The sequence below is a fragment of the Brassica napus genome, chromosome C3 (assembly GCF_020379485.1).
Source record: "Brassica napus cultivar Da-Ae chromosome C3, Da-Ae, whole genome shotgun sequence".
Lineage (NCBI taxonomy): Eukaryota > Viridiplantae > Streptophyta > Magnoliopsida > Brassicales > Brassicaceae > Brassica > Brassica napus.
This window is the reverse complement of record NC_063446.1, coordinates 18124315-18144552: the sequence shown is the minus strand read 5'-3', so window position 1 is coordinate 18144552 and position 20238 is coordinate 18124315. Positions and strand designations below refer to the sequence as shown.

General features: G+C 34.3%; 2 protein-coding genes and 3 long non-coding RNA genes across 7 annotated transcripts; 2 read left to right on the top strand and 3 right to left on the bottom strand.

Annotated features, from left to right (window-relative positions):
* Positions 1-852: 852 nt before the first annotated feature.
* LOC125584408 lies at positions 853-1836 on the bottom strand. Its single transcript, XR_007321350.1, has 2 exons — positions 1479-1836; positions 853-1428 (listed from the first exon to the last, which is right to left on the bottom strand). It is a non-coding gene; the product is annotated as an uncharacterized LOC125584408 (long non-coding RNA).
* Positions 1026-5598, top strand: LOC106388496 (chloride channel protein CLC-c). 3 transcript variants are annotated; one of them, XM_022699237.2, is made up of 8 exons: positions 1026-1408; positions 1834-2034; positions 2104-2281; positions 2368-2630; positions 2705-2974; positions 3054-4182; positions 4263-4358; positions 4678-5598. In XM_022699237.2, exons 1-7 carry the CDS (start codon positions 1212-1214, stop codon positions 4350-4352), a joined length of 2328 nt encoding a protein of 775 aa, XP_022554958.2. In that variant the 5' UTR covers positions 1026-1211; the 3' UTR covers positions 4353-4358; positions 4678-5598. The 3 variants fall into 3 exon arrangements, with proteins under 3 accessions (XP_022554958.2, XP_013684030.2, XP_013684029.2); XM_013828576.3 differs by lacking the exon at positions 4678-5598 and adding an exon at positions 4445-4614; XM_013828575.3 differs by lacking the exon at positions 4678-5598 and having other exon boundaries at positions 4263-4614.
* A 1288-nt stretch (positions 5599-6886) lies between these two features.
* On the bottom strand, positions 6887-9740 carry LOC111204458. Its single transcript, XM_022699236.2, has 12 exons — positions 9583-9740; positions 9351-9503; positions 9071-9235; positions 8888-8970; positions 8610-8808; positions 8416-8537; positions 8226-8292; positions 7978-8028; positions 7835-7887; positions 7524-7734; positions 7147-7317; positions 6887-7061 (listed from the first exon to the last, which is right to left on the bottom strand). Exons 1-12 carry the CDS (start codon positions 9646-9648, stop codon positions 7002-7004), a joined length of 1401 nt encoding a protein of 466 aa, XP_022554957.2. The 5' UTR covers positions 9649-9740; the 3' UTR covers positions 6887-7001.
* Positions 9741-9888: 148 nt separating this feature from the next.
* On the top strand, positions 9889-14610 carry LOC125584406. Its single transcript, XR_007321348.1, has 3 exons — positions 9889-12013; positions 12099-14086; positions 14162-14610. It is a non-coding gene; the product is annotated as an uncharacterized LOC125584406 (long non-coding RNA).
* Positions 14611-16614: 2004 nt separating this feature from the next.
* Positions 16615-19619, bottom strand: LOC125584407. Its single transcript, XR_007321349.1, has 2 exons — positions 17021-19619; positions 16615-16929 (listed from the first exon to the last, which is right to left on the bottom strand). It is a non-coding gene; the product is annotated as an uncharacterized LOC125584407 (long non-coding RNA).
* Positions 19620-20238: the final 619 nt, after the last annotated feature.

Genomic DNA, 20238 nt, shown 5'->3' with positions numbered 1-20238 from the left:
GATGAAGCTATTGATAACTTTTCTGGAGCCAATGTTTGGTGTTCCTTCTAAAAACAATTTTCATAGGAGTTAATCGACTACATATTTTTCTCCAGTGATGTGATCTTCACCGGTATATGTACAAGTTATGAGAGCATTTCTATTGAGAATCTTAGAAATCAATATTATTGGGATATACAACACCCACGTACCCCGCGCAAGTACTCCGCGCTTGCGCGAGGTTGACGAACCCTAGTATATGGAGTGATATACTAAGGCATATTAGTGTTAATGATAACTGACTTTCTAAAATAGGTCCAACTTAGAAAATCACATATTAAGTTGTAACTTCTACTGTAATCTAATATATTTTGGTTGTTTTGACCCTTATGTACTATATTTATAATAAAACTCTTTAGTGCCTTCCTAGAGAATTTGTCTAGAACATACTACATAATATCACTGTTAATTTTCTACAATTTTGATCCCCATCTTCATTATCACTTGTTGAACTAACATATAAATGCTCACATGATTCACCTGGATCTTTATCTTTTTCAGTTGTCAACATCGAGGAAGGCAACTTTAGATTTTCGACAATTAGCGACCAGCTTTCTTTTTTAACAAAATTTAGCAAAAAAAAAAAAAGCTTTCTTTTTCAAGATCAATTAATTGTCTTTTCGTGATGGTGGTGGCAATGGTGGCCGAGTGATAAATGTGATTATGGATGAGGTGATGGTGATTACGAAAAGAAGATGGTGGTTGCAGAGGAAGAGTGGTGGTTGATGTGAAGAATATGGTGGTGGTGTGGTGATTGATAATGAAAGAAATTTTGTTTGTTCTTTTCTCTACGGGTAAGTAAGAATTTAGAAATATTAAAATTTTTGTTTTCAGTTGGATTTTTAATCACACTTTATTTTTTTAGTTATAGGATGCACAAAAAAAAAGGATGCAATCTCCCACAACAAAAATCATGTAAAAAAAAAAGAGAAGGAAAACAACAAAAATCATGTCAAAAAGATAACGACAAAACTTCCTCATGACCTTTCATCCCTAAAGCAAAAAACCAAAAAAAAAAAAAAAGCAATAAACAAATAGACTTTAACATTTGCCTGAGCGCGAGAGGTTCTTGATTCCCGGAGACTCAGAGATCTTACACCAATAGTAAAATACGACCCTCTCGAAATTCATCTGATCCGGATCGAAATTGTGTGTGTTGGTGGAAATAAGAGATGGATGATCGGAGCGAAAACCATGATATAGAGGTCGAAGGAGGGAACTACGCGTACGAGAGGAAGATATCTGGGATTCTAGATGATGGATCTGTCGGATTCCAACAGCCTCTGCTCGCTAGGAACCGAAAGAACACCACTTCGCAGATCGCAATCGTCGGAGCCAACACTTGTCCCATCGAAAGCCTTGATTACGAGTATTCTCTTTTTCTTTATTCTCTTTTTTTCTTTATTCCTTTCTAGTAGTGCATAAATGTTTTCGACTACTTTCTGGAACACTAACATTTCTTCATCTATGGAGTTTTTCATTTCCTGACTTGTTATTTTTGGGTAACATAGATGGGGAGATAAGATTGTTGGATTGTGTTGTAACGTGGTTGGGTCCCATCTACTTTTAACCATACTGCATTTTTTTATTCTAGCTTTTGGGACATCATACCAGTTGAGCCTAAAGTGTCACACAGTCTATTTATATTGAGAAAAAGTGCAATGTTTTTCTTATTATGAAACTGAATTGACTCTTTTTATGTGTGTCTCCTACTATTTGCCTAATTCGATAGGATAGTTTTGGTGTGTGTTGTTATCATATGTAACATGTTGAGGATACTTATTTTTTTGGCAGGATCTTTGAGAATGATCTATTCAAGCAGGACTGGAGGTCTAGGAAGAAGATTGAGATACTTCAGTATACCATCCTCAAATGGGCGCTTGCTTTCCTTATCGGTTTATCCACTGGCCTCGTTGGCTTTTTGAATAACCTTGCTGTTGAGAATATAGCTGGATTCAAACTCTTGCTCACCGGCAATCTCATGCTCAAGGAAAAGTAAGTCTAGTGTTTTTGAATCTAGAAAACGATAACAGACAGCTGAATCTTTCTTTGAAAAACTTGCAGATACTTTCAGGCATTCTTTGCATTTGCTGGTTGTAACTTGATCTTGGCAACTGCTGCTGCTTCGCTCTGTGCTTTCATTGCTCCGGCAGCAGCAGGTTCCGGCATACCTGAGGTTAAAGCATATCTCAATGGTATAGATGCTTATTCAATATTAGCTCCGAGCACACTCTTTGTTAAGGTAAAGAGAGTCTCAAAGCACATGTAATATCTTTGATTTATCTTGAATCGATCAAAGCATATTTGGTTTCTAATGTACTTTGGCAGATCTTTGGATCTATATTTGGAGTTGCTGCCGGATTCGTAGTTGGAAAAGAAGGACCTATGGTGCATACTGGTGCTTGCATTGCTAATTTACTTGGACAAGGCGGTTCTCGAAAGTACAAATTGACTTGGAAGTGGCTCAGGTTCTTCAAAAACGATAGAGACAGAAGAGACCTCATCACTTGCGGCGCTGCTGCTGGTGTCGCTGCTGCTTTCCGTGCTCCAGTTGGCGGAGTCCTTTTCGCCCTTGAGGAAGCTGCTTCTTGGTAAGTTAGTGGTATATTTGTTTTTATCCAACCTGGCAGGACGATGGCTGACTTTGTTGGACATTGTTTGTTAGGTGGAGGAGTGCTCTTCTTTGGAGGACCTTCTTCACTACCGCAGTTGTAGCCGTGGTGTTGCGAAGTTTGATTGAGCTCTGTCGATCTGGGAGATGTGGACTATTCGGCAAAGGAGGTCTCATAATGTTCGACGTAAACTCGGGACCAGTGCTTTACAGCACACCAGATTTGCTAGCTGTAGTCTTCCTTGGAGTTGTTGGTGGTGTTCTCGGAAGCCTTTACAACTACCTTGTCGACAAAGTCCTCCGCACATATGCCTTAATAAACGAGTACGTCAGAGTAAAATCATATCCTTTGTCTCTAATTGTTAGTTGAAGTTTGATTTTTGTTGTATCCAAAAACTTGCAGGAGAGGACCGGGATTTAAAGTAATGCTTGTTATGGCAGTCTCCATCTTGAGCTCGTGTTGCGCATTTGGTCTCCCATGGCTTTCACCTTGTACCCCATGTCCTGTTGGAACAGAGGGCAAGTGCCCAAGCGTAGGTCGAGCCGGAATCTATAAGAGTTTCCAGTGTCCTCCAAACCATTACAATGACCTTTCCTCACTCCTTCTCAACACCAATGATGATGCAATCCGCAGTCTCTTCACATCAAGGTCCGAGAATGAGTTTCAAATCGCCACCCTTGCCATATTCTTTTTCTTTGTCTACTTCCTTGGCATCATAACATATGGCATAGCTATACCCTCTGGGCTTTTCATTCCCGTGATTCTCGCTGGAGCTTCTTATGGACGGCTTGTTGGTAGACTCCTTGGTCCAGTATCTCAGCTTGACGTAGGTCTGTTTTCTCTGCTCGGAGCTGCTTCTTTCCTTGGAGGCACAATGAGAATGACGGTTTCTCTATGCGTCATACTTCTTGAACTTACAAATAATCTCCTGATGCTGCCGCTGGTGATGCTTGTGCTCTTAATCTCGAAAACCGTTGCCGATTGTTTCAACAAAGGGGTGTATGACCAGATTGTGACAATGAAAGGACTGCCGTACATGGAGGACCATGCAGAGCCGTACATGCGCAATTTGGTGGCAAAGGATGTTGTTGCTGGACCTTTGTTATCCTTTTCGAGAGTTGAAAAGGTTGGGGTAATATGGCAGGCTTTAAAGATGACTAGTCATAATGGTTTCCCTGTGATTGATGAGCCACCTTTTACTGAAGCTTCTGAGCTTTGTGGGATTGCCTTGAGATCCCATCTGCTTGTGCTTCTCCAAGGGAAGAGATTCTCAAAGCAGAAAACGACGTTCGGTTCTCAAATTCTTAGAAGCTGCAAAGCTCGCGACTTTGCGAAAGCAGGGTTAGGGAAAGGGCTCAAGATTGAAGATTTGGTTATAAGTGGTGAGGAGATGGAGATGTATGTTGATCTTCATCCCATCACTAACACATCTCCATACACTGTGCTTGAGACTTTGTCTCTGGCTAAAGCGGCCATTCTTTTCCGCCAACTTGGCCTTCGCCACTTGTGTGTGGTGCCCAAAACACCAGGGGTCAGTCTCTCTCTCTCTCTTCCTTTGTCTTTCTCTGTAGAGATTTGTTTACGTTTATAAGCCGTGTCTTCGTATCGCAGAGACCGCCTATTGTTGGGATACTTACAAGGCATGATTTCATGCCGGAACATGTCCTAGGACTCTACCCTCACATTGATCCTCTCAAGTGAAACCTGGTTAGCCGTTTAGTCTTTCCTTGTTGCTTGCATCTGGTATTACTTCTTTTTTTTTTGTTTCATGTAATAAAACATTTCCTTTTCAGGTGATGAGGAATTGAGAAAAAGTCTAATAGATTGTTTTCATTTTATTCTCATTGTGATGAACATGTGCATATCAAAATCGAAAACAGATTTGCAATTCTATTTGCTCTCATTGTCCAGAATTATATATTTACTAAAATTATTTGGTATGAAGAATAATGGGATTGTGCAATGAAGTGAGTTACTTAAAAGTTCGGTTTGGTCTGGTCTCAAAACCAAATATTTAATCTTGCAGGTATGGTTTTAATACACTGGTAAACATTAATAAAGCAGGTATGCAAGTATGTGAAGCATAATAAGCTGTTGAAGCAGGACATCTACCAACCAGCTCAACTATGTCCAGTTAACCAATAAACTAAAACATCTAACTAAACGTTTTGATTAGCCCAACAAGAATTTCCACATTGAATCCTTAACTTCCTTGTCTCAATGGCTCCTCTGAAGATCATCATGATGCTCACATTCAATTTGAACCAAGTAGAATGGTCTTTTTACTTAAACAATTCTCACATATACTCATAAGACTTATCTAGGATTCTACAAAAACCAACTCTCTTCCTTTTTATCCAAACTCACTTCTCATGGTTACATAACCTTCTTAAACCCTTCTAAATCCTTTCCCAAATCACAACTCTTAGTTGACCTTTATAGGTCATTTTGGTCCTTGAAATATGTTGAACGTACCGATAGACTATCCGAACGGGCTACACATAATTCCTTTCCATTAGTTTTCATTCCTTCTTATACTACCTTATATTTAGGCTTCCTTGTGGTTTTCCAAACCACATAGATTCAGGCCAATCGATTTGGATGCACTTTGGCCAATTTCAGGCGATTGGTTGCTTTAATAGACGAATCGAGCAACTCGCATTCACTTTAACCCCTTATTAACCTTCCCGTACTCATTAAACGCTTGCACTTTTTTCAGGATGGTATGAATATTACTGGCCAAACCTGTCTTCTCATGGACATGTGTCAGTTCTTCGTACATGTCATTATACACAAGCTCTTGTTTTTATGGCTAATCTTTTAAAAATTTGTTTGTTTCCTTTTGTATATAATGATGCGTTCTTCCTCTTTCTGTTTTTCTCTTCAATGTTTGAATATCTGCACAATTAGATTTTAGAGTTTCTAAAGGGATTTCATGGTTTATTGATTTAAGGTTGGTAATTTAGGGATTTATCTTGAAGTTCTTAATATATGGTTGTTCTTATTGCTAAAACTTGATTAGCTATCTAGCTTATGAACTTAGATTTAGGTTGTTTCAAGTCCGAAAGGTGTTTAATAAACTTCCTGAGAGAAAATTTAGATGAACAAAATGGTTTTAGCCGACAAGAACTAACGTTAGGGAGCTTTTTGAATCCAATCAAATTTGATCATAATGCATGTCTGAAAATAGTTGACCAACAGGACTTGATGTATTAATGCATGACTAGCATAAGCATTAATACTTTAAGAGAAGATTGATCGTGAACGTTTCTCGATGACCGTTCCTTTCGTTCCATCCTTCTGCTTGCTTGGATCCATGTGATTTCCCTGATACCCAAAGCTTCTCTTACCTTACACGTTTCTGCACATTTACATTTCTGAATAGGTTTAGAAAAACAAAACTTAACTCTTCTCTTGTATACTCGTTGTATAACATTGGCCTCTTTGAATTTGATCTTACAATACTACATTGACATACAATTCAATTGTTGTATTATGCACATTAGATTAGTTGGTGAGTGGTAAAACATATAAATCACTGATTTTACGTAGGTATACCATCGTTTAGACCCATTTTTAGAATGCTTATTTTTTTTATAAGTCCTATCGGCTGATCCGGTCGGCTCGGGAGGAACGCACTTAGTGCTACAGAGTGGACTAGTCCGGAAGTGTACCAGACTGTCTGATCCGAGTTTGAAATATTTCCCGACTAATGCCATTGGGTGGACCGATCATCTGTTACGGTCCACCATGTAAACCACTTGGACCGAAACCCAAGCGCAGACTAGCTAAGTAGTAATAATTTAATTTTCAGAGGGAATCGAACTTACATACACCAAACCCCAAGAGATTGCCCCACCACTTGGTTAAACTTATTTATAGTTGATATTGATATTGATTAAAGACGAAGACAAAATACAATTATCAAAAACACAAAAATATATAGTTATAATTTTGAATAAAGCATATGAACAACAACATTATAATGATAGATAATGTATAATAACGAATATAATAATTTTTTATATAAAAAAAATTGATATGTAAAGTTATAACGTTAAAATGATATTATAAACAAATGATTAGAGGACAAAAATTAAATGATGTTATAAAAAATATACTTAGAGGACAAAATTGATTAGGATATCCTAAATGAAAAATGCTAGATTTTTTTTTACTTTAGCAAAAATCCCTAAATAAAAATTTGATTTATTGTGGTCATAGAACAGAGGAAAAAAGCAACCGAATCTATATGAGATGAAGAACCAAGAAAAATGTACCACAAATAAACCAAAGTCTTATACGATATATGTAAATAAGAATAAGATATACAATAACATTTGGTAAAGTCTATTCTATTGTCTCTTTGAAGGGTCCAGATTCATGCAACAGCTTGATGACATAATCCACCTGCGATGTCCAAAGTTACATTGCTTAAAGCAAAGAATCATTTATTTACTTGTACTTTACCAAATCATCATAACTCCAAACGTACCTGATTCGATTCACGCACTAAAAACTCGTCTATGGCTTGCCTGAAGCCTTCATCAATTATGTAATGGCAACTATATGTTTTAACTGGAAGGTAGCCCCGCTGAATCTTATGCTCCCCCTGAGCTCCTGCTTCTACCGTTTTCAGATTAAGCTCTATTGCTGCTTCGATTGCCTGTGACCGTCACAGTAAAACATGACTTCACAATCATATATCTAATGAAACATACCAATGTTTGGGAATTAAAAGTTAATTGCTATGGCCATTTTTGTATCACATAAACATCATGCTAACTAAGGAGACTCCTAAATATACACTTGAAGAAATTGGTAGATTGAGGAACAGACTAGGATAAGAGACTTTATAACATTGAGACAAACCTGGTAATAGCACGCTTCAAAATGGAGACTAGGATAATAGGAGGCAGGACGACATCCCCATAGTCGCCCAAATAGAGTATCTCCACCAATTAGATTCAATGCTCCTGCAACAGGTTCTTCGTTTTCTTCAGCAAGAACAAGCAATACTCCATCTCCCAGTTTTGATGCCATGTAGTGGAAGAACTCTCTTGTTAGATAAGGTGTTCCCCATCTACAGAAAAAATAAAATCTACGCTTAGCATGTGAAAGTAGGGGTGTATTATCAGCATTTTGAGATGAAGACGAAAGATGATTGCATGGCATTACTTAACTTGTTATCAGTCGTGTTCCTGTAGAAATCATAGAATGAATCCCAGTGCCTAGCCTGCAATAAACATTATAGTGCGTCTCATCATTGAGATCCCAGGGTTGATCATAGCCCATTAAAATGAAAAGACACTAATCAATTGAGTACCTTTATTTCGTCTCCTCGCAAACGTCTCATTTTCAAGTTTTGGGTACCAATCTACTAGAGGAAAAGAGAGCATTAGAAGTCAGCATCGAGCTTCACAAGGAAAGGATAAATAAACAAGATTCTGCTTGAAAAGTTTTATGGCAAGTCATTTGCTGACCCTCTTTGTGCGCATCTGTTTCTTGCTATTTACGAACTAGATTCATTTCATTGATCACTAAGATGACATGGAAAGTGGAAAAGCAACAAACCTTTTTGCGTTCCTGCCGGATGTTTTTCCTTTTGCTTTGCTTCATATCCATCAAGAACTCATCGAAACTGAAAAGCATCATAAAGTTGAACAAAGTTAAAATCAGTCATATATCAATAGCATCACCAAACCCTCTAACACATATCCACAACATTAAACAATGATCATTGTTAAAGAAAAAATTAAATTACTTTTTATAGTCACGATTCTTCCAGTGGTACTGCATTCCAATCCTCTGAGAGAAGCCTTTCTCCTTCAACTTGTTCCACTCAGCTCCAGAGGGAAAGGTAATGTGCAAAGATGAAACTTGTAGCTACCAAAAGTGCAGACAGTAGAAATAAATCTGACAGGAGAGAGTAAAAACTTGTAGCTAACATCAACATACCTTAGCAGCCAATTGAGTCATGGCAGAAACAAGAGCATCGAAAACTTGGTCTCTGAAAGGAGTGTCACGGGTGAGAATCCTAGGTCCAGTGACAGGGGTGAAAGGAACACAAGACTGGAGCTTAGGATAATATCTTCCACCAAAACTTCGGTATGCATCAGCCCAAGAGTGATCAAAAACAAATTCACCGTACGAGTGGCTGTGACACAACACATGAGAAGACAGTGATTGATGGGAATAATATCCCAACCAGAAGGAAGTTCTTAAAAAAAGAAAACCTTTTGAGATAAAGGGGAGAAACTCCCAAAACATGACCAGATTCATCTTTTGCAACAATGTGTAATGGCATCCAACCTGTTTCCTGGGAAGAAAGAAAAGATAGATAATATATGTTTATAATAAATATCAGAAGAAGAAGAGAGAAAATGTTTTTTTTTTTTTTTAATATGTGAACGACGGACCCGAGTGGCACAGCCAGTGTCTTCTAAACTGGAGAGAAAGCCATGCATAAGAAAAGGATTATAGCTTTGAGGTTGCGAAGAATCCAAGGCACAAGCATCCCATTCAGATGGTGTTATCTCTGAGATTGAAGAAACTACTGAAAGTGAAATCACATTTTGCCCTTCCTAAAACTCAGAAATGAAATCACTGTTACCATGTTTTACAAATATCATCATTTCGTATCAAGGAAGGAGAGATGCTTTTAAATTTAAAAAAAAAAAAAAAAACAAACAAACAAACCTGGGTGGTGTCTGATCCGGTTAAAGGGTAATTGGCAAGTGAAATATCGAACTCTCGTACTTGCGGAGATTTGTCGGACCTCCAGAACATAGCAGTAACTGTGGATGCTCCTCTTGACCTCCTCCGGACATTTTCTCTCTTCCACAAATTCCCCTGCAGAGAGAGAGAGAGGGAAAATGGAATTAATCTGAAACCGGAATCAGAATCAGAAGATCCTACGAAGGAAACTCACGCAGTGAGGATGAAATCGAAGAGGATGAAGCGAAGGTTTGCAGTAAGAAAGTGCAACAACGGCCATGGAAGAGCAAAGCAGAGCCAAGCGTCTGAAGAATATGTGGCTCCTTCTCCCTCACTCAGTTATGTGCCTTTTCTTATGTCACAAAATTACATTTACTACCCTCCTTCGCAAATTAACACAAGTCAACATTTACTTACGAACTTCTTTTTTCTTTTCACTTAGAAATTCCAGTCCATTCTGTTGCTTTTATATTTACTTACATAATTTGAAGTCCATTCCATTGGTATTACTGAACAATTATCGGTAACTAACTTACAAGAGTCGGCCTGCCCTACGGATGAAAAATTATAATAAAAATTATTTTATATTTATTTATGAAGTGTCTAAAAATTATTACAAACAAACAAATAATGAAAACATTATGAGATCATAATAATAAATAATTTGTTTTGAATTATAACGATGGTAACCTTCACTGTTTTTTGATAAATAGCATTATATTTTTAATATTTATTTTAGTTTCAAATGTTTAGTTTTATAATATATAGTAATCATTTTTTTATTATTAAATAAATGTGCACATATATATATATATATATATATATATATATATATATATATATGTTGAAGAAAATGACATGGAAGAATTATTGTCAAAGAAGAGTTATTTTTATGAACATAAATCCGCTACTATGTTTTATCCTATAAATTATTCGGATTGTGTAATAAATTTTCTACTATAAAAATAACATTAAAACTCATGTAACACAACTAATGTACACAATTATTTTTTACATATGTGAATAATTTGAAATCATATACCTCAAACCAATCAGCTTCTCTCTAAAAGTATTACCTTAAAAATGACAACATGTAAAGTTGCTTCACGTGTTACTCCCTACTTATATATAAACACAATAAACATCACGTGTATATGATAAATTAAACTGAATGTCATTAGAAAATAAGATAATTTACTTTCTCGTCTCATAAAAGCATGAAATAATTGTAACATTTCGGTATGCTCTTAGGGTTATAAATTCTTTGAGTTCTTCTACTTGATTTAGTAAATAATGTTTAAAAGACTTTAAATTTTAGGAAATCAACAACAATTTTGCACTTTCTCTTTTCAAATCATTGGCAAAATATATTATGTAATTGTTAGGGAAAAAATATCAAACCACTACAAGAAAAATGGGTTTTAATAGCAGACCGAAATAGCGTTTTTTACGATTGTGCTATGTTTGACATACCCATTAGTCTTAGATAGCGTTTGTATATTTAGAAACGCTATGATAAAGTGGTATATTTGGAAACGCTATGATAACATATGGTTTTTTATATGTAACACTCGTGTTTAATAGCAAAACATGATTAAAAATGCTATGTTTGGTTTTTGAATCCCTAAACCCTAAAACAAGTTTTTAAGCCCTAAACTCTAAATACAAACTTTAAACTCTATTTTAACATCAAATCATAAATTTAACTTCAAATGTTAGATATAAATTCAAAAATTAATCTTTTTCCAAAAATTTATCTCAAATCTTAAAATCAATATCCCAAACCATTAAGTTTTAAACCATATACTCATACATTTATTCTAAACTCTACAAGTAATAAAAAAAATCTCAACACTAAACCTTAAATCATAAACATAAATCTTAACTTTCAAACAGTAAAAATTTTAAATCACCAACTTCTAAATCATAAACATATAAACTCTAAAGCATATAACAAAATAATAAATTCAAAATCAAAAATATAACTCTTAAGTTTGTATATAAAAAATACTTAACATAACTCTAATTATTCAAACCCTATCATGAAAATTTTAAAAATCATAAATCCACAAAATTCAAATCTAATTTACATAATCTTTAAATTTAGGAAAATTTTAAAAGAATTAAAAGGAAATGTAAAACAATTTTTTTTGCCCTTTTTTTATGGCCATTGATTGAGTATAGTCTAAAGGTTAAAATTATTTTTTTATCAATTTTCAACCTTCTCTTTTATTGGTTGACTTTTTTTTTCGAGGATCGCAATTTTTAGCCATTGATGAAATATAATCAAATGGCCACAATTCAATCTCTCTCTTTCTCATTTATCTTCTCCTTTACGAAACAGATCAAGTCTTTCCAGATCCTCTCTACGACGTTTTCTCCTTCTTCACCACTCACAACGATTCCGACTTCTCCTCCGCCACGGCTACTCCCTCCACGCTTATCAAGCCTTGCTCTTACTCCTCCTCTTCTACCTGCGGCGATGAATCTCACCCTTCCGGCGACGACATCAACAAGCGAATCGATTAAATGATCCAATCGAGGTCAGACCTCATCCTCTTTAAGGGAAAGTCAAATCAGACGGTTCTTGAGGAGGATAACGATATATGACAATTGTGGGCTGAGCCGAGGACGGTGGATTGAAGGTATGGTACTTCGACGGACTCTAGCTATAAATAACATATGGTTTCTACAAAATGGCCTTTGTCAATTTGCTTGTATGGTAAACAGATCCAGTAGCCGTAGCAGAGCAGCGCCTGAGGTAAAGGACAATCCCGAGCTTCTCTCCGCTGACACGGAGAAGACAGAGGAAGAGGAAGACATTGTTGGCAGATCCGAGCTCTCTCCACTGCGACTCCAGTCACGCCTCCGACGCTTCCGCTGCTCACCTCGCCAGCTTTGACGGAGAAGACAAACAGGCGGCTGAGAAAATTAGATCTAGGTTTTTTTTTTTTAATTTGGGTTTAGGCTTTTTAATTTTTTTTTGGTGTAGTCTTCTGTAATACAATTTTATAATTTATAAATAAATTTTGATTTATAAATAAAATTTAATTATAAGTTGCAATTTCGATTTATATTTTAATTTTTTAATTTTTTATTTTAACTGCTATAGTAGAATTAACTAAAACAAACAGAAAATGCTATTTATAAAATTAGTATTAGCAGTAAAAAGACGCTATTAAATAATATTTAATTGCAGAAATAAAAGCGCTATCGTAGCGGAAGAAAAGATGGCACAACGAAATACCGCTATTTAATGTCCTCGACCTATTATGACGGGCGATGATACAGCGCTTAACAAACCGCTATCCTATCGTTAGATAGCATTATTCGTCCGCTATAAAAACGCGTTTTTCTTGTAGTGAACTATTTTGCGGAGATTATGTAATTTCACTATATTATCATCTGCTGACTCAAAACGATATTAAAAATTTGTTTGAATTGAAAATTAAATACTATTGAGAGAAAATGATGGCTAAATGTCTTAGTAGATTTGATCTTAGTAGTAAACAAAATTAAAAATTAATGTCAAATTTAGTTTTAAAAGGTTTTGTAAACTTTGTTTTAAAAGGTTTTGTCTAAGTTTGTTTTTTTTGCCAAAAATAAAGGGTTTTCTCTAAGTTTATGGGGTTAGCTTTGTTTTTGGAAACTGTTTCCTGTATGAGTAAGTTGTAGTTGTTATTTCAAAAGGTAAAATCATTTGCTTCACAGTGGAATGTTGGTCGGAAGCTTGTCTTGTGGGATAGTTTGTTAAAGGGTGAGGTCTTGGGTTCGAAGAACGTCAAGCGCACCAATAACCTACATGGGGAAGTCAGTGAGGGCTCACATGTGAGGAGTAAGGGGTGGTGCCCTGCAGAGCCAGATTGAGGTTTAGGGTTTAAATTTACATATTTGATAGATATTTACAAATGCTGAGACTAATTTCTGTTTATACATTAATTTTGCAGTTAAAATTGTTTTCTTCGTGTTACAAAAAAAAAAAATTGTGAATTTTAGCGAAAACATATTTTCATTGATGCATATCAAAACCAATTGAAGTGATGAGAGTAAGATATTTACTTGTAAACATAATTTCTTCAAGCAAGTTCCTGGTATTCATAATCATAAGAGATTTCTAAATCCATTTAAGTTAATAAAAGGTAAAAATAGTGGAGAACATACTACACATATATATTCCATAACTTATTTCCTTTGAGTGTGTTCTCATCTATATTTTGACCATAATATTTTAAAAAATTTCTGGACTTGCTATACCATATTGAACTCTAACATTTACTCGTTAATGACAAAAAAACTGAAATGTCAGCATTTAATCTTATTTATTAGTACGAAACTGAAGAAAGGACATTGACTTTCATTAAATACTTTCTCTACAGAAATCATATCACTTGTTCAGTTTTATTCTTTAATCAGCTTCTCCTTATATCAATGGGTGGATCATATCAATTGATCAGTTTTATTCTTTAATCAGCTTCTCCTTATATCAGTGGGTGCTTCCAAGCTAGCCAGAGTCAACGGCTGCATGGAATAATAGCCATCACATTCACCAAGGTAGGTTATGTACAGAGAATTTTTACTAATCGGAGTAGGCGTAGATGAATTTATAAGATTGCAGTGTATCTACTTTGATACCTTACCCTCTGCTCTTCAAGGCAATCTCAAACAAAATTGCTCAGAAAGACATGGACTTGATCACTGCTTATTACCAACAACTTAGGGTATCTAGTGAGTCCTTGCTTTTATTTTTACCCATATGTCATTATTTTTTTACCCAATCTGTGTGATCTTGGCAGGAGAAGAAGATATCTCGAGAGGGATTCTGGAAGAAGCTGAGGATGATTGTTGGAAATGATCATCTTCTGAAAACCACACACTGCTATGAAAATGGAACCAGTCACAGGTGGCTGTTAAAGATGGGGATAGACTAAAACTATTTCTAGGGTTGGTCCGGGCGGTAAATTTACACTAAAACTATTTTATATTAAAATATATTAAAACATTTGAAAATTTATTTTAAACTGAGATAATAAGTGTAATCTTTTCCATTTTAAGTTTATATTGTAAATCAAATTTTGTTGGTCTGAGTTGATAAAGACCACTAACATTTTTTTTTGTTAGAGAACACAAAATTATTAAATCAGAAAATTAAGGAAAATGTAATGATTTATTTTTTCTATTTGATTTCAATTTCAGCTTGATATAGTTAAGAAAATCTAAAGTAATAATGATTAATATCTTTTTATTCTATGAGTATCAGATTTTTATATTATTACAATAACTAATGTCTCACCATAGTAAATTTATACACCCACCTCCAAGCTAGATACATTGAAAATCAAATGTAATGTGATAAAACTATAAAAAGATATATTTAAATTAATATATAAATAGTTTCAATAATGTCTTAGTATATATTATATAACAATAAATGATGTTTTTATAGCATATGCTTGTTTCAGTTTATATTAACTTTTCAATTTATAATGGAATTCTCTTTAATTTTTAGTGTTTTACTATTTTATGTTTTGTAAATTATTTTAGCATTTGTTTAACTGTTTTATAAAAATATATTTGTTGTAAATTTTGCTCATGCTATTTGAAAATATTTTTATAGATAAATAGTGTTATAAATTATTACATTTTTAGCAGAACTTTACTTGAGTTTCATACCCTATCATATTAAATAAATTACTTCGACTAAGTTAGAATGAACCAAACAAAATTTAACCAAAAGAAGAGAAATATGAGAGACTTTATAATATTAGAATATATGTCCTCATGTGTGGATTTTGGTGTAGATCAAACAATATTTCCAGCCAATTGAACTAACTATATTTAAGCACAAATGAATCTACTTTCTCGCAAATCTATATATATATATATATTATTTTTCCAAATAATTATATAAAGAAGTCACTCTCGACTTTGCATTTCTAAACTTCGTGCACATAATTAAGTTCATGCACGGAATTTCTGCATCGGTATCCTATAAATATTAATCTATTTTGAAAAAACTGAAACTTTTTATAGAAAAAGGAAGTGAAATTTAATTAATAGTGTAGAACAACGATATCTATTTCGGTTTTCTATTAAATATTTGTTCTGTGTCAACTATAATGTTTGCCTATCTTTCTTTTAGAAATGTATGTGTCCCACATGATATATTTCTTGGAATCTAAAATCAAAGCCTAAACTCACCCTTTCTGACTAAAACATCAAGTTATTTATGACATTGCAGCATTACAGATTAAAGAGTAGATAAACTATAGCTTGGAACTAGTGTTTTTAAAACCAGACCGATCCGATGGTTGGACCGGGTTCAACCATGAACCGGTTATATAGCCAGGTTGGGTCTAGTAATTGGTTTGACCATGAACCGGCCACGTAGATGGATTAAATTTCAAAGTTATTAAACCGATAAAAGCCACTAAAACTATCAAAATCTATAAACCATCCATTAAACATAAAACTAGGCTATATTTATAATGTATTATGTTTAAAATTTATTTATATTTTAAATATGTATCATATTTAATAACATTGCTTTAAAATTTATATACTAAAAATATATTAAACCAAAGTATTGAACCAAGTTTGACCCGGTCGAACCATATTGAACCGTGACCCAAAAAAATTCCCGTTCAACTTCCGGTTCGGTTTTAAAAACACTGCTTGGAACCGAGAGAAATGGCTTGGAAACCAATAGCTTGAGCATCACAATCTCTTTCCTAGGTGATGATGTTATGCAGCTGAATTCCCAAAGCACATCAAACTAACCGATGGGCGGACATGGAACTCCAACTGTTTCAACCAAAAAGATCGGCTCGTGCTAAAAGTTTGTAAACTATGGTTCATAAGTGATATAAAGATTGATATATTGTTTGTTTCTGAAGTAATACCTGACAGCCATGACTTCTATCATTATATTTGTGTATATTTTCAAGCCCTTGATTTTGTAATGTTTACAGAGATAAAATATTACTTATAATCTTTAATTGCACTAAGATACGAAGAAAACAATTTAATATTTCATTTATTTTTATTTTTAGTTCTAATTAATCGAACCAGAATATGGTTTGGTTTTACTAATATTATTATTTTACGATGATAATAGGGTGATGAATATAAATTTCGCGTCACCAAAGATGCATATTATCCAGTAGGATAAGCAGTATATATTTTTTTTTGATAAGCAGTATATATTGTGTTATTGATCAAAAAAAAAAGTATATATTGTGTTCAAAAAAAAAAAAGATAAGCAGTATATATATATTAGATATATTTTAATCGATTTATACTGCAATGCAAGTACATTCTCCATGAAGACAAGAGTAATAGAAGTCTTTAGGGCATTCACTAGAACTGGGACAGTCACGGTCCTTCTTGCACAGTATGGTCTTGGTCAGCTCCGTCTTGGGTTTTGGGGACAGACAAGCGCACATTCCACCCTCACATACACCATCTCTTCCCCCTGTTCTTCTAAAACACACCAACTCACATTCTATCGATGTCGTGCATGATGGATTGGCCTGTATTCCAGAGACGCTCACCAACAATGTGCCTATCAAGTGCAAACATATATCAAAGCAAAGTAGTTCTATTAAATCTGTTCAATCAGTGGATAAAAAAATATCATTAAGAGAGTAACTAACATAAGAGACAAATAATAAAAACGATGAAGATTTTTTTTGATTCCGCCATGTTTTTCTTTTTTGCCTGAAAGTTTTGTGATATGAGGAATGGTTTACGGCTTGTAAATATGTTTTGATAAAATTTGAATAATATATACATCGTTGCTCAAATGCTTATATAATGTATTTCTGGAGTACGCTTGGAATTGACAATTTAGTTCATGGATAATATCATTTTAAAATACTTTTTTTTACTAAAAAGTAATATATCTTAAGTTGATTAAACCGAGATATGTAAAGTTGATAAAAAATATATGTTGATAAAAGTGACATATGTTAAAGTGATAAAAGTACATTTTACACACAACAAAATTCATGATTTGATTTCTTTCTTTTCATAATTAGAACTTAGCATTTATAATTATTCATTTGCGATTACATTCATTAAAATTAAGATATTCTTCCGTTTTGCTCACAAAACGTAAATGATATTAAATTTTCTTATTATAGTTTGGCGTGTACAGTGAATATATAATTAGGTCAATTCTAAAATTAAAATATTAAATTTTATCCTGATTTAAGTATTTTGTATATATAAATTATAAGTATCAATTGGTGTTTTCCACTACAACAAAACATGTATTTTCCGACTGATTTTGGCAACTACTAACGCAGTCGCTAAAAGTGGCGACTGTTTACCGACGGATTAGCGACTGATTTACGACACAAAATAAGTCGCTATTTAGTAGCTAATTTGCGACTACGAAAAAACGTTGCAAATTGGTCTCGAATTTACGACTATTTGGTACTTATTTGAGGTCAGTAAACGGGTCAATTATCAGTCGCAAATTTAGCGACCGTTTAACGACCGTATGATTTGGTGGTAAAACAGGTTATTTGTAGTCGCAACAAACGGATATAAAACCCTTGTTCTAAAACTCGGCCGCATCACCGATTACACGGCCGAGAAAACGGTAATCAGAGATGGAGCGTGGCGAGTTCATGCATATCGGTGATGTTACGCAGTGGTCCGATTTGTGTCCGTCTGGACCGTGGAAGTGGAGAACCCGGCGTGTAAACGATGGTGATTTCAGACCTTTTCGATGGCTGGGTTGGATGATTAGCAAACGAAAAAGAAAACCACGTGCTCCAACATTTTTATTTTATTTATTTCTTTATTTCTCACAAGCCCAATCAACCATAAGCCCCAATTATACAATTAATTCTAATTATATTTTTTCATACACTTAATTATTATGTTTTGCATGTATTATTTTATATTAAAAATTATATTATATAAATTATTGTAAAATTATTTTAATTTTGATAATTTAGAGATAAATATAGTTAAAATATATTAAACTATTTGTAATGGATGTGAACTAAAAGAAGTACAATTATATTCTGTGATCTAATTGGTATTATTTATAAATCTATAACTTTTAGTACTAATGTATTCTTCATAAACACGTATTATACATTTTTTTTGTATTTTACGTATAAATTGTGTATTATATGTATAAAATGTATGACTTTAATAAATATTTATTATATAAATTTTTGTATTATATGTTTAAAATGTGATATTTTACATATAAAAGTACAAAAATTTTCGCCCCGCGTACTCTCCGATTTTTTCCTGCTTTTCCAATAAATTGCTAGGCCCGTGTGTGCCGCACGCGTAGCGCCTAGCGAGTTTCCGAACAAGGTATAAAACACGTGGAAATCACTCTAATGTTGGTGTACCTGTTTTTTTACTAATAATTATATTAGTCGCAAAATCAATAGTGAAATCGTTGCTTCGAAGTCGCAGAATACGGGTACAAAACACGTACAAGTCGTTCTTAAGTTGGTATACCGGTTTTTACGACTGATTATATTAGTCTTAAAATCAGTCGTAAATAAGTAGAAAAACCATCGGTAAATATTTTATATATAGAAGAAATTGTCACCTTTCTTATATCGTCATCAGTCGTGGAAGAACAAAAAAGAAAAAAAAAATTGTGACCTGATATAATGGCGGGAAATTACAAACTATACTAATTTCCGAGATTGGATGTACAAGAGGATCGTGAAGAAACGAGAAACTTCTCGGGAGAGTTAAAAGCAGGGGTAGAGCAATTTATGACGTTTGCAAATAGTCAGCCTTTAGCGCAGAGAAAATAGTCAGTTCTTTTTTCCTTGCAGTGTTTGCAAAAACGATAAATTTTTCTCGGGGTAATGAATTTTGAAACATATATATATTAAAAGATTTATGCAAGACTATTATGTTTGGTGCAAACATGGATAGAGGTCGACATGGCATTAGGAACGAGTTATGTTGATCTGACACATTTAAGTGATATTGTAGAGTAGATATGTAGAAATGATGAATGATGCATTTGGTGATAATGTGAGTTATCATAACTATCAGTAAGATGGTAGTTATGAAAATGTAGTAGATCCGATATGCAACCATTCAAAGATATTCTACGAATTGTTAGAAGGAGCGAAAAATCATTTGTATGATGGCTGTCATGAAGGTCACTCACAGTTATCCTTAGCTCTCTGAGTCCTGCAAACTAAGGAAGATTAAAAAATCAGTGAAAAGTGTGTAGGTTCGTTATGTCAAATGTTGACATACTATTTACCAGCTGGAAACCAATCAACCAGCTCACATTACGAGACAGAAAGGTTGATGTGCAATTTAGGCTTTCCATACTAAGCCTGGGCATCCGGATCCTCGGGCCGGGTGTCGTTGGATCCGGGTTAAATATGTTATCGTCAAGTGCGGCTCGTGGAAACAGTTTCAAGATTTACATCCCGTTTTGCTGAAGAACCTCGTAATGTTTATCTTGGTTTATGTATAGATGGATTTAAATCCATTTGGGATGTCTAATAATCATTCGTTATGGCCAGTGATGTTGACTTCATATAATATACCCCGTAGTATGTGCATGAATACAAAGTACTTGTTTCTCACAATTTTGAATTCTAGGCCAAATCACCCGCTAGCTAGTCTAGATATCTTCCTTAAACCTCTGATTGCGGAGTTGAAAGAGTTGTGATAATGGAATTGAAGCATATGATGTCTCCTTGAATCAAAAATTTAATCCTAAAATCGTGCTCATGTGGACGATAAGCAACTTTGCGATAGCTTGATCAATGTTGTGATACATCACCTGCTGAGGTGAAACATCACGTGTAACAGAAGCTTCCCGAATTCTCCACAAATACATTGGTCTACCAATTAACTCCTC

What these genes read in the sequence shown, in the direction of transcription:
- LOC106388496 (XM_022699237.2), top strand. Translation starts at nt 1,212, where the DNA reads ATGGATGATCGGAGCGAAAACCATGATATAGAGGTCGAAGGAGGGAAC. An exon ending in CGAGCACACTCTTTGTTAAG is followed by an intron (nt 2,282 to 2,367) that starts GTAAAGAGAGTC and finishes GTACTTTGGCAG; the next exon opens with ATCTTTGGATCTATATTTGG. An exon ending in TGGTGCCCAAAACACCAGGG is followed by an intron (nt 4,183 to 4,262) that starts GTCAGTCTCTCT and finishes TTCGTATCGCAG; the next exon opens with AGACCGCCTATTGTTGGGAT.
- LOC111204458 (XM_022699236.2), bottom strand. Translation starts at nt 9,648, where the DNA reads ATGGCCGTTGTTGCACTTTCTTACTGCAAACCTTCGCTTCATCCTCTT. An exon ending in AAGAATCGTGACTATAAAAA is followed by an intron (nt 8,293 to 8,415) that starts GTAATTTAATTT and finishes GATGCTTTTCAG; the next exon opens with TTTCGATGAGTTCTTGATGG. An exon ending in TCCGGCAGGAACGCAAAAAG is followed by an intron (nt 8,029 to 8,225) that starts GTTTGTTGCTTT and finishes TTCCTCTAGTAG; the next exon opens with ATTGGTACCCAAAACTTGAA.